This window comes from Canis lupus, chromosome 8 (assembly GCF_048164855.1).
Source record: "Canis lupus baileyi chromosome 8, mCanLup2.hap1, whole genome shotgun sequence".
NCBI classification, from domain to species: Eukaryota; Metazoa; Chordata; class Mammalia; order Carnivora; family Canidae; genus Canis; species Canis lupus.
This window is the reverse complement of record NC_132845.1, coordinates 28004651-28017641: the sequence shown is the minus strand read 5'-3', so window position 1 is coordinate 28017641 and position 12991 is coordinate 28004651. Positions and strand designations below refer to the sequence as shown.

Here is a 12991-nt window from a genome sequence, read left to right as displayed (position 1 = left end):
AAGCAGGATTTCCAAACAGAAATCCTGAACTAGAGCCCAAAGTGGGAGGGCTGCCCTCTGTTGCTAAGGATAGTGATACATTTCACAGGTCCTCTGGAGAACCCCAACAGATGAGCTCACTTGCATAGAATGTTGGGGTTTCTCATCTTCCAGAAAAGCTAACTGCTTCTAGACTCCTCCTCCTCCTATTCAGAAAGTGCTCTTCTTCACTGCCTCCTTAAACCACAACCTGGCTGGGACAGCCCTTGCCTAAACTGCATCGTTGAGCAGGCAAGATATTATTCAAAAGCTTCATGATGACAAGGGGAAAAAAACTCAGCCAACTCGTAGAACTAGGCAAATTCAGCCACATTTCAAAATAAAATTTATCCAGTCAAAAATATTATAAAATGCAAGTCTAGTTTTGTTTTAAACAGAAACTGAATTTTAAATTAATAGTAACTCAGAATCACTAGCAAACTATACTTTGAAATTATTTTTTCTTATAAACTAAACATGTAAAACAACTGTCAACAGAGGTTTGGTGGAAGAACATTATAGATATGATGTTTTTCCCAAACTAAAATTTTGGTGATTCCTGGTTCAAAGGCAATAAGCAAGCTGAAAGGACAAAACTGACAACTACAGAAAACTCCAGGATGCTTTTATTTTAGCAGCCATTCAATTTGCAATACCTGAGTGTTGGAGGGTGAGGAAGAGTGAGGAGGTAGGGGATTTTAATTAACATGAAATTATATCTTGCAAAATATTAAAATGTACAAACCTCATAATGTTCATATTCATCCACATCAAATGTCTCAAAGTCAAAAAATCCATGTTGTAATCCCTAGAAGCAGAATTTGAGTTAGTTTTTTCACGAAAAATTGGTAAGTCCTCTAGTCATTCCTAGAATGCCTGTTCACAGATGATCCTCATTAACCTGAAGGAAAAGCTTGAAATCTTTCATTTATAATGCATATCTAGAAATCACCTTCTAACATTAGTAATTTTGCACTGAAACTTTCTCACAAGTGGGACTTAACACTTAGAAAAGCACGAAAATATGTCCCACAAAATGTATCTAGAGTCCTAATTTACATTAGTTTTGTATAAAAATCAATTATGTATATAAAATGGAATATGCTAGCAAAAGTAGAGTTAAAACCTGTTGGGGGGATGTCTGGGTGGCTAAGTGGTTGAGGTCTGCCTTGGGCTCAGGACCTGATTCTGGAGTTCCAGGATCGAGTCCCACATCGGGCTCTCAGGAAGCCTGCTTCTCCCTCTGCCTGTGTCTCTGCCTCTTTCTCGGTGTCTCTCATAAATAAATAAATAAATAAATAAATAAATAAATAAATAAATAAATAAATAAAATCTTAAAAAAAAAAAACCTATTGGGAACTATGCAATTAATTCACATCTAACAGTGATTAACTTTTCAGATAGGAGAAGAAAAATCAATTATTCCTGAGGCTTTGTTTCTCTTTTATCACTAATGAGCCACTTAGCAAAAGGGGCATTTTTACTTAATAGGCCCTTAATTGTTCCTAAAACTCTTTGAGAGAATTTGTTTTATGGTAATAGCTACTGACAGAGTAAAAGCGTACTTGACTGCTCTTACAATTTAGAGGAAGAGCTGATATTTTTAACAACACAAAGAAAACATTCATTACTCCTTTTTATAACTAATGACTTAGAACTTTGAAAACTATCCAGCTTGCTAAGATACAAAATTTTGAAGAGGACAGTCTTTTATAAGTCATGAAGCTATTCAGATTATAATAGAATACAAAACCACTGTTACTTTTAAAAGTTACATATTCAAGTCTTTAAAAATAGAAGAAACTATTAAGTCAAGTTCTCGTACATCTATCTTTGAAAATACTTTAGAGACCAATGTTTTCCAAAATGCAGAACACGGATCACCTACAACAGAAGCACTTTAAAATACAAATTCCTAAACCCCATCCCAGAACTATTAAATGTGATTCTTTGGGGGTAGGATCAGCATTTTAACATGCCTTCTAGGTGTTTCTTATAAATGATAAATTCTGACAACACTGGTTTAGTCAACACTTGTTTTACAAGCAAAACAAATTTTTTAAATCCTTTCACCTTTAAACAAAGCAATTTAGTGGATCCAGATGCACCAATCCAGTGAAAGCAGTGAGAAAAATATACTAAGGACCTACAACCTTCCTTCCTTTCTCTTCATTCAAAGTGTGTGTTTGTACATGTTTCTGTGTGTAGTTCACACACATGTGAACTATGCTTATGATGATGCCAATACAACAAAATCAGAAAGCTATGCTTCCTAAAAAGGCAAAAATGCAGCCACACTCTGTCTACATTCTTAGGAGTATGATACTCTTTGTCACAGCAATTGCCCAGAACACAGTGGCTTATTATGTAAGAGAGAGTATGGGGAAGGGTAATGTGTCTCAAAGACATGTTGAACACTGCCAAATCTTCTAAAATCTCATCTACATTTGGGTAAAATAAACCCAGGCACTTGATGGAACAAGAAATTCACAGAAGACTTTATCCATGAACAAAGTCACACCTTTCCTCTATAGCAGGAAGGATGTCATAAATTTCTATATCAAGTTACCAAGTTACCACAACAGGCGGGGATATTCCAGTGTGAACTCTTTCTGAACTTCATAAATTTATAAAGAAACAGCCTGTACCAGACGTTAGAACAGGCAAAACAATAACAACAATAACAATAAGTAAGTTACTTTTTTCCCCTCGGGCATACTTTTTAAATGCTATCACAGTGAATTACATATTGAATAATATCTCCATAAGGGTTCTTAACGTGTTACTAGAAGTCTGGGTTTGTGACATTATTTGCGGGATGTTCTAGAGCATTTTGACAGTTTTTAAGTGAAAAGAAAAATATTTGAAACTATTTTAAACTTTTACAGAGCTTAAATTCATTTATAAACGATATATTAAAGTCAAAAATAAACCCACAAAACTAGTATACATAACCAATTTTCTCAACTCAAAATGTAACAAAATCAGTTTTGTATTACATCAGAGAAAAACTGGAACAAGAGTCACTGCTGATAGTGTGTGTATAATCCGTAATGACCCTTGCCAATGGGTTATGCAATATGTACATTCCTGACTGATGATAAATCATGGCTATACATTCAAGATGGAATCATGTACTCTGAACCTTCATTAGAATTCACAGTATAGCATGCACTGTGCATGACTTCCCAGTAGATCGATGCTTCTAGAACAACCTTTGATTTATAAGATACCCTGATATATTAGAAAGCTCCAAATTGATAAGGAAATGTGAGTTAGAATTAGCCCTCCTAATAACTCCCTATGGCCCTAAGAATAACTTACCTTCTCTAGGATTGTTTCCTCATCTATAAAAATGAAATAATAATATCTGGCCTACTTACTCCTTCATAGGCATGTAATAATATCCAGATAGGAAACCAACATGGAAATATTCTCCCCCACAGTAAAAGAGGTGTGCAGTGGCTTCCTATCTCTCCCACACTAAACTCTAGCTTGATAAGGAAGCCGCATCAGTGACAAAGCAATGTCACAGGCAGAGCAGCAGATAGAAATGATACATCTGCCCCAGAACAGGATTAATTTAAATAAGAAAGAGAAAGCCCTTCTACTGCAATAAGGAGTTAGAGTTACTCCCAGACACTCCTCAATTTGCCCGACAGTCTACATTTTACAGATCATTCCATCAAGAAGTGAAAGCCTTCTGCTCACTGCCTGTCCTTTCTTCTCTGCAATGACAAACAAGGATGTTGAAATTATTCTTTTTTCATATTTTGAAACTTCTATGTCAACTACAGCAAGGAGAATTATTATTACCTTTCTGATTCCCTGCAAACAGTCGAGGATGGTGAGATTATAAGTGCAATTTCCAAAGGAAGCATCCCTATAAATACAAAAAACAAAACAAAACACTAAAAACGCACATTCAGAACATTCAAATAATAAAATACCAAAGTCAACTGACGATATGCTTGTTTGGCTTCACAGCTATCAACACGATAAATTAATGTAACCCATCAGATCCTATTAGTTAACTACTATTAGAGCTTTACTGAATCATTTCTGAAACTGCTTTAATGAAATAGGCAGAATTAACCAGAAAAGCAGATCTAAGAGCCTGAGTTCTGAAGTCAGACTGCCTTCATTCAAATTCCAGCTCTGCCACATATGGCTGGGACCATGAGCAAGTTATTTTACCTCTATAAGTCTTGGTTTCCCATCTCTGAAATGATGTTACTGATAGTATCTGCCATGCACAGGATTGTTGTCAGATTACATCTAATAAATATAAAGTCCTTCATATAAGACCCTAGGATATAGGAAGCACCTAATAAATACTATGACTATTCTTTATATTATTAACAGTGAACTAGACTGTTTCATTAAGTAAAAGATTCATAATCACTAAAGGTATTCTGACAGAGGAACAACCACCCGTCAGGAATATGATAAATACAAGCATAAAAATGTAAGGAGGACAATGTAGGCAAGTCATCAGAAGCTAGCTGTTATTATCATGGATTAAATGCGGCCCCATCCATCTACCCACCCTCCTCAGCGCCACCAAAAAAAAAAAAAGAAAGAAAGAAAAACTATGGAAGAGGCAGTCACACTTCCGAATAATCTCCTGTCGGATCCATGAGAGCTTCTAATGCACCATGAAGTGTTGTTATCAAAAGGAGTGGGAATCTACTGCACCGAAAATTGAGTACTTCATACTTTATTTAAATTTTTAGAGTAACTTAGCAGACTTGCTTCAGGCAACATAAAACTGAAGTATCAAGTTCAGGTGAAGCAAGAACTGGCACTAGAGTTTTAACACTAGCAGTGTTCCAAGGTGTCCAAGGCAAGAAACTTGACCTCAAAGTTCTCAGTCTCTCTCCCTAGGCCCCACAGCTGACCCAAAGGAACAGAGCTGTCCGGCACCTGCCAATAACAAAAGTCAAATGCAGCACAGAAAGTCAGTCCAAGGGCAGCAGTGGGGAAGGTGCCAGATGATGCTCCATGGGGAGAAAATTACCTGTAAGGGCTTTAACATATAATTAACATATCACAACCATCCAAGGCAACTTGAACCTATGGCTGCCACGCCATAAGTTAAAATGGAACTTTAACGTCACTGGGTTTCAGCACCCTGATAACCTAATATAAAAACAGTAAGTCAGGGCAGCCCAGGTGGCTAAGTGGTTGAGCGCCGCCTTCAGCCCAGGGTGTGATCCTGGGGACCCGGGATCGAATCCCACGTCAGGCTCCCTGCATGGAGCCTGCTTCTCCCTCTGCCTGTGTCTCTGCCTCTCAATCTCTCTCTGTGTCTCTCATGAATAAACAAATAAAATCTTAAAAAAAAAAAAAACAAACCAGTAAGTTAGCCAAGCAACTTAACAGAAATGTTTAAGTCCTAAAACTTCAAAGTTAACCTATGTAAATAGGAAGGGATATTCTAGATATGTAAGTCTGATTTCAAGACTTCTTTTTTAGTGCCATCTGAATTCATGGGTCAGTGAAAACCAAAATAGCTCCTCTTCCAAATATCTTGTAAAGACATAGGCCATACATTAAAAAACATATTTTAATGGATTAAGCCAGAGAAAGGTGTAGCTGGGGATCCAAGATAAAATAGTGGTTTATATCACATATTCTTTTGTAGGCACTTGTCTCTTTGGGACAAGAATTCAGAATTTATTGTGTGTCATGGACCTCTTAGCAATCTGATGAAACTTGTGAACTCCTTTTCTCGGTTCAGAATCTCTTGTGTGTCATGAACCTCTCAGCAATCAGATGAAGCTTGTGAACGCCTTTTCTCAGAATGCTTTTAAATGTATAAAATATAAATGAATAACAAAAGAATAATTCAAATTTATCAAAATACAAAAAACTTACAATACCATAATATTTACCAAACTTACTGTTTATTAGTATGTGACAAGATCTAGTAGGTTTAACAATAACTATAATTTTGAAGAAGGAATGAACATAAATAATAAGATATATGAAATATATAAGATGCATGCCAAAACTATAATGGGATACAAAAATGTCTGTAATTTCTATTGTGACATTCATATTGCTAATACTACTAGAGTTTATTTCCAACATTTATAATTGAAGGTAATCTTATCAGTTACATGATTAGTGAAAACAAAGACATTTTTCTTGTCATTCAGATTCAACAACTCTTGAACTATCTCCACAGACCCTAGATTAAAAATTACTGATTAAGTGAAGAAAAGGGAAAAAGAAAACTTTATTTATTTTTTTTTTAATTTTTTTTTTATTTTTATTTATTTATGATAGTCACAGAGAGAGAGAGAGGCGCAGAGACACAGGCAGAGGGAGAAGCAGGCTCCATGCACCGGGAGCCCGATGTGGGATTCGATCCCGGGTCTCCAGGATCGCGCCCTGGGCCAAAGGCAGGCGCCAAACCGCTGCGCCACCAGGGATCCCAGAAAACTTTATTTAAAAGAGTAAAATAATTTTAAGAAATTGGAAGTACTCCTTATTCTCTGAAGTATGTCTTCCCATGGCTAGAGTCACCTAAACAAATTCACACAGGTAAGTCATCAGAAAAGCTCCAGACCCCATCTTTCTGGCTGTCTGCAAAGTTTGATGAGACGATCATGTTATCTCTTGTCCTATCATAGCCACAGGTTTTCCTGGTGCCTGAAAGAGCGCTCTGGTGACCTGATGATCAAATCTGCAGACCTGAGAGAGGAGGGTGAGTTAACATGCTATGGGACAGAATTAGGATACAAAGCAGTCACAGCAGGCTAGAAAGACAAGAAGTTTACAGCTAGAAAAATAATAAGGGATGCAATAAAATTAGGTCCCATCCTCAGAACTGGGGAAAGGAGATGACATACCCACCAAGGAGACTATACCCATCACTCCGGGGGTAATTAATCCTCATGACAGCTGCACAGAGACGATAGGTTCCCAAAACCTGCCCCCATACCAACTGAGAAAAATGGCTTAATAGTGGAACCCGGCTCCTACTTTGTCAAAGAGAATAACCATAAAAGTGAAGGGATACAAAAATGTATTACATATTCTCTCACGGGAAAAAGAGAGAAAGAAAAGGAAGAGGTGGCAGATTGGACACACAGTCTGCCAAAACCACACTAAAAAGAGAATTTTGAAATGAAATCCATTTTAAAATGGATTCCAACAACTTCAGGGAGAATAAGAGAGCAGAAAATAGCAATAAAATCCCGAAAGCTGGAAATCAGACAGATGAGGGGTAGTAAATTACAAAACCAAGAAAACTGAACATTAATTAAGATGCCAGTGAGAAAGTTAGAGAATCGGGCGCCTGGTTGGCTCAGTGGTTGTGGGTCTGCCTTTGGCTGAGGTCATGATCCTGGAGTCCTGGGATCAAGCTCCATATCAGGCTTCCTGAAGGGAGCCAGCTTCTCCCTCTGCCTTTGTCTCCGCCTCTCTGTGTGTCTCTCATGAATATGTAAATAAAATCTTAAAAAAAAAAAAAAAAAGAATCAACCCAACTAATACTAGAAATTTCCCCAAAGGTTCAGGATTTGGCAGCACTGGGCCCTTTGGGAAGTGAGAATGAAGGAAATGACTGAAATAAGATTGAAAGTCCATTCAAGAAGCAGAGAGATTTTATTCTATAAAAGAAATATTATTTCCCATATTATAAATCAGTCTTCCCTGATGATTTCCCTCAACCCCTCAGGGCAGTCAGAACCATCTGAAAATAGAATGGTTGGCCCTGGAAGACATCAAGATACCTGCCCCATGAAACATTCAAGATTGAATCAGAGGATTGCTTCAGGATGATTTTTCACCTACTTTGTTGTAAAAAATGGAGATCCAGGTTAGGAAAACACAGTTAACCATGGAAGTCCCTTCAACTCTGAAACTGTATCATTATTCAACACAACTGATGATCACTTTCTTCTCCAGATCTCTACCTGGGGTCCTTCCCAACAGAATTTAAACATTTTCAGGTCTCTACCATCTTCAAAAGAAGAAAAACCATTCCAAACTTTCTTGACTGAGTATCTCCCCTCAACCACCACCCCTCTCCTTACAGCCTCCCCTTTAAAAGGAATCACAAGACTTCTCTGAAGAATTGTGAATTTAGCCTTTTTGAAGTGGATAGTTCAGTGATTTATTTTAGCATAATCACAATGCCGTGGCTTTTGGTATATCACAACTCATATCACCACTAATTCCAAACAGTTGTGCGCCCCCCAAAAAAGAAACTCTTCACCCATTTACAGTAAACTGCTCACTCTCCCTCCCCACCCTTGGCAATCAATAACCTACTTTGTATTTCTCTGTATCTACTTCTTCTATGCCCAGGGAATATTTCCCAAGTACCATTTTATTGAATTTGTCAGCAAAAGCATCACACTCCTTTGAATACTCTCTTCACTAGCTTCCTGGATTTTTCTTCTACCTCTCCAAATATCACTCCTGCCCAATCTTCTTGGCAAAGCCATCCTTTGCCTCCCAATCCTTAACAATTAGAGATTCTCAAGGTTCAATACCAGACTCAAATTCTTGTCATTTACTGCTCTCTCCCTAGCCTAGGACTAGTTGGGAAAACATCTGCATCACCTGGATGGTTCCTTAAATACAAAATGCTGGGCCCCATCCAAGGTCCTAATCTAATAGGTCTGGGGCAGAGCCTGAGAATCTGCATTTCTAACAGGTTTCCAGGGGGTATTAATGCACTGGTAGAAAGGAGCACATTTTGAAAACTGCCCTACACTATTTCATCCATATAAATTGCTCTAACACAAACTCCTTAAGACTGCACAAGAGTATAGCCAACCATATACCATTTGGGTGACTTAAGGCTTCTCACATTCACTGCGTAAGAAGACCTTCTTGCAGCTGCCCCACCCCAAAACAACAATAATAATCCAGTCCTCTAGCACTGCCTATCTCCTAAAAGACTTGGCTTCCACAATCATTCGTTAGAACTCAGATGTCCCTCCAGCTTTCATTCCCCTCATCCTGTCGACCACCATGTCCCATTGCTTTTTCTGTCTTAACTGCCCCTGGGCTACATGGACTTCTCTCCAACTCCCCCACTACCTCTCAGATGGACTCTTGCAACAGCCTTCCCACACCCATGCCTCACCTTCCTGATCAGTCTTCTCACAGCAGCCAGAGTGATATTTTTTTTAAAGGTAATCCAATCTAGTCACTCTTTGACTAACACCCTTCACTGAATTCTGTTGCTTTCACGGGAAATTTCAAATCAACGAACATAAGGCCTGGTGGTATCTGACTCTGCCTGGCTAGGCCTCCTCATATCATGCTCCCTTATGATCTGCCCATCACAAGGCCTTGCCTAAGCCCGTTGGATAGGGCCCTCTGCTCTCACCACAGGATCTTTGCTCCTGCTGGTCACATTTTCTCCCACTCCCTTTTGACTAGGTTACCCTTCGGATCACAGCTCATAGGTCAAAGTCACCAGGGAAAAAAGCCTCAAGGCCACCCTGGCTGTAGTGGGTCCCCAACTTTTTTTTATTGGACTTAACTGTAGTTTGACATGATATTGTGGCATGCTTATTTGGCTCGGCCTCTCTCTCTATAACAGTCTCAAAGAAGGTAGGATCTATATATTTTTTACTCACCCTTCTCTCCCTAGTACCTAATATACTACCTGGCACAAAATAGATATTGAATAAACATTTAAATTAAGTAAAGGAATTTGTCAAGTGGTATTAAACACACACTTTTATTTTCACCCACATACTTTAGAAAGACTATACAGAGCTTTTAGAACTTAAGTTGCAATACTAATGTGATAGAAAGTTTTAAAAGTCCCACAGTTTTTTATTGCAATTACAATTCCCAACTGTTTACTTAATTCCTGGTTTGCTTTTTCACTCATATTTATCCATGTATTCATTACTCACTCACTCATACTTACTGAGACAGATATTTTCTAGATTAAATAAGAGGACATGTTGTATTGCTACCTCCCCCATAAAGGACAAATGAAATCCACAGACTTCAGCTGCAGGAGAAAGTACGCACACTCCATGCTGCCTGGGGAAACCAAAGCAGTTACCATTATCTGTCATGATAGTTTTGCCATGCATTGATTTAACTCTCTTAAACAGATAAATGTAAGGCTACTCTTCATTCAGAGATAAGTTAATACCCCAAACACCCAGGGTTTCTAATCATTCACCTCTGCTGAAGAATAAATCATACATCTCTAGCCCCAATATAGAAGACTAACGTTACAGCCAACAGCTGTCTACACATATCCAGATACAAATTTAACCCAACCTCATGCCTGACCATCTAAACTCCATCTATCCTGACAACTCATTTTATATGTGACATCTAGCATAATAGTCACCTGAACCATAAAGCTATTATAAAGTGATTATAAAAATCTAGTAACCATGACCTTGGGAGCAGCTGGCAATCAATATGAATTTGTTGAATGAAAAACTAAATGAATGAATATTTGAACAGATGAAGCAATTGGGATTTTTTTTTTATGTTTTTGCATTTATTTTGCAAAGAAACAATAGAAGAAAAAAATCTTTTAAGGTTTTATTTATTTGAGATAGAGCATGAGCGTGGAGGAGAGAGGGAGAGAGATGGGGAGAAGCAGCCTCTCCACTGAGCAGGGAGCTCAATACAAGGTTCGATCCCAGGACCCTGAGATCATGACCTGAGCCAAAAGCAGACACTTAACAGACTGAGCACCCACATACCCAGAGAATAATTGAAGAAAATAAGAACTACCATGCACAATTAGATTCAAAGAGAAAGGGCTTAATCCACTTTTGTCAGAGAACTGTTTCCTAGAAGCTCCCAAGGAGTGATTATTGAATATTCAGGAAATTTGAGAAGCCAAATCAGCATTAGTGGGTGTATTTATATCACAGAAATCAACAAAGGTTTTTTACTTACAGAGCCAGTTTACCAACAGACGACTGCTTGTAACTTAAGAATCTAGACATCACTCAGAAAGAAGCAACCTTGTAAATGTTAACAATGAGAAGACGAAACCGGAGATGAAAGAATATATTCACACAAAGCAATACGAAGACATTTCTGGTAATGTAGTTATTTGAAATGAAAGAATCAAGAACAGAGGCACAGCGTTTAAAATATACAGACTACAATGAAGAATAAAATAGAGCTGACAGTAAATGGATGAAGAAATACTGGGGGACAGCTCTGCTCTACGTATGTTTTGATCTCATGATTCTCTGTAAGTTCTCTGTATAACAAGTAGTTAGGAGGTATGCAGATACCTGCAGAGCAATGGGTTGGAAAAGATCTCAAAGGTCACATAAACATCCTCCTAAGCACTGACCTGAATCCCATCTACACAACTGCCACAAGATCATTAGCTCCTTAAGGACCGAGAATGTGTTCTTTATGTCTGCATGCCCAGAGTCCAGCACAGGGCTACATACATTAATATGTTGCAGATGTTGAATGAATGGATAAATGATCATTACCAGGAGATCACTCAACCGAGATCAACCGAACAACTCAAGTGGTGGGGAACTACTGACCTTTCAAAGCAAAAACTATATAAAACAATCTTTAATGAACGTAATTATAAAGACGATACTTTACTCTTTGTATACTAAATCTTTAAAATCCAATATATATCTTTAACTTACAGTCTATCTCAGTTTGGACTAAACAAATTTCAAGTGCTCAAAAGCACACGTAGCTAGTAGTTACTATACTGGATAGTTCAGTTCTACACTATATTGTAAGGATACCTGGCAAGTAGACAATGACCCAAAATATTTCACATAATTATCCAAATTATACTTGACTTCCAATCTCTGGACAAATCCATGACACATATATTTCAGGTCCAGGGGAAAAAAAAAAGCTGATTTTCATCTAGGCCTACAAGATGAAAAGGTATTTGATGAGAACTTGTCGAAAGAACAAAGGCATCTCCCATTCAAAAAGCAAAAGCAAATGGCTTCACAGGGTATGCCCAAAAGCTGAGCATGACTAGTAACTAACAAAAACAGAACACAGAATCTCCCACTTTTCAGATTTAACATAAGGCTGGCTACACATCACTTTGTTCATCCAAATATACAGATATGTAAAAACTCATCTCTAAATCATGGCTTAAAAGGTCACATAAGTCAACAGAAATGAATTGGTCAAGAATTAGCAATAACAGGCACCAAAAAAAAAAAAAAAAAAACAGACTAAAAACTATGTTACGAGCCTTTTAGCAAGAAGTGAGTGCCATTCATTTAACTATGCTAATTTTGCTTTACAGATAAAAATAATAGTAAATTGGGGATGTCTGGATGGCTCAGTCATTTAAGAAGCTGTCTCTTGATTTTGGCTCAGGTCATGACTTCAGGGTTCTGGGATCAAGCCCTGCATCAGGCTCTGCACGCAGAGGGGAATCTGCTTGAGGATTCTTTTTCTCTTCCTCTCCCTCTACCCTTCCCCATGTTCATGCTCTTTCTCATATAAATAAATAAACCTTTTTAAAAAATAATAAATAATAGTAAATAGTCTTTAGTTTGAGTATTGAAAAGATATTCAACAAGACATTCAACAAAATAACTATATTCATCAATGGAAATGATTGCAATCTTTTTCTAAACTATACTTATCAACTAAGACTGGCCATCGGAAGCATACTATAAATAGGACAAAAAGTTTCACACTAAAAAAAAAAAGTTTCACACTGACTTCTGTAGAAACTTGGTAACAGAGATCCCTGGGTGGCGCAGCAGTTTGGCGCCTGCCTTTGGCCCAGGGCACGATCCTGGAGACCCGGAATCGAATCCCACGTCGGGCTCCCGGTGCATGGAGCCTGCTTCTCCCTCTGCCTATGTCTCTGCCTCTCTCTCTCTCTCTCTCTCTCTCTCTCTGTATGACTATCACAAATAAATAAAAAATAAAATAAAAAATAAAAAAAAGAAACTTGGTAACACAGATACCTGACCATCAAATAGAAATAACAAAAAAAAGTAAT

The 12991-nt window shown here is 37.9% G+C and overlaps 1 protein-coding gene across 5 annotated transcripts in view; it reads right to left on the bottom strand.

The window, feature by feature from the left end:
* CDC14A (cell division cycle 14A) overlaps positions 1-12991 on the bottom strand; it is a 163545-nt gene that overhangs the window by 68934 nt on the left and 81620 nt on the right. For all 5 annotated transcript variants that reach the window (XM_072834702.1, XM_072834703.1, XM_072834701.1 and 2 more), the window contains 2 exons: positions 3835-3901; positions 764-826 (listed from right to left, as the gene is read on the bottom strand). In XM_072834702.1, the coding sequence (XP_072690803.1) occupies positions 764-826; positions 3835-3901 (130 nt within the window). The remainder of the gene's footprint in view (positions 1-763; positions 827-3834; positions 3902-12991) is intronic.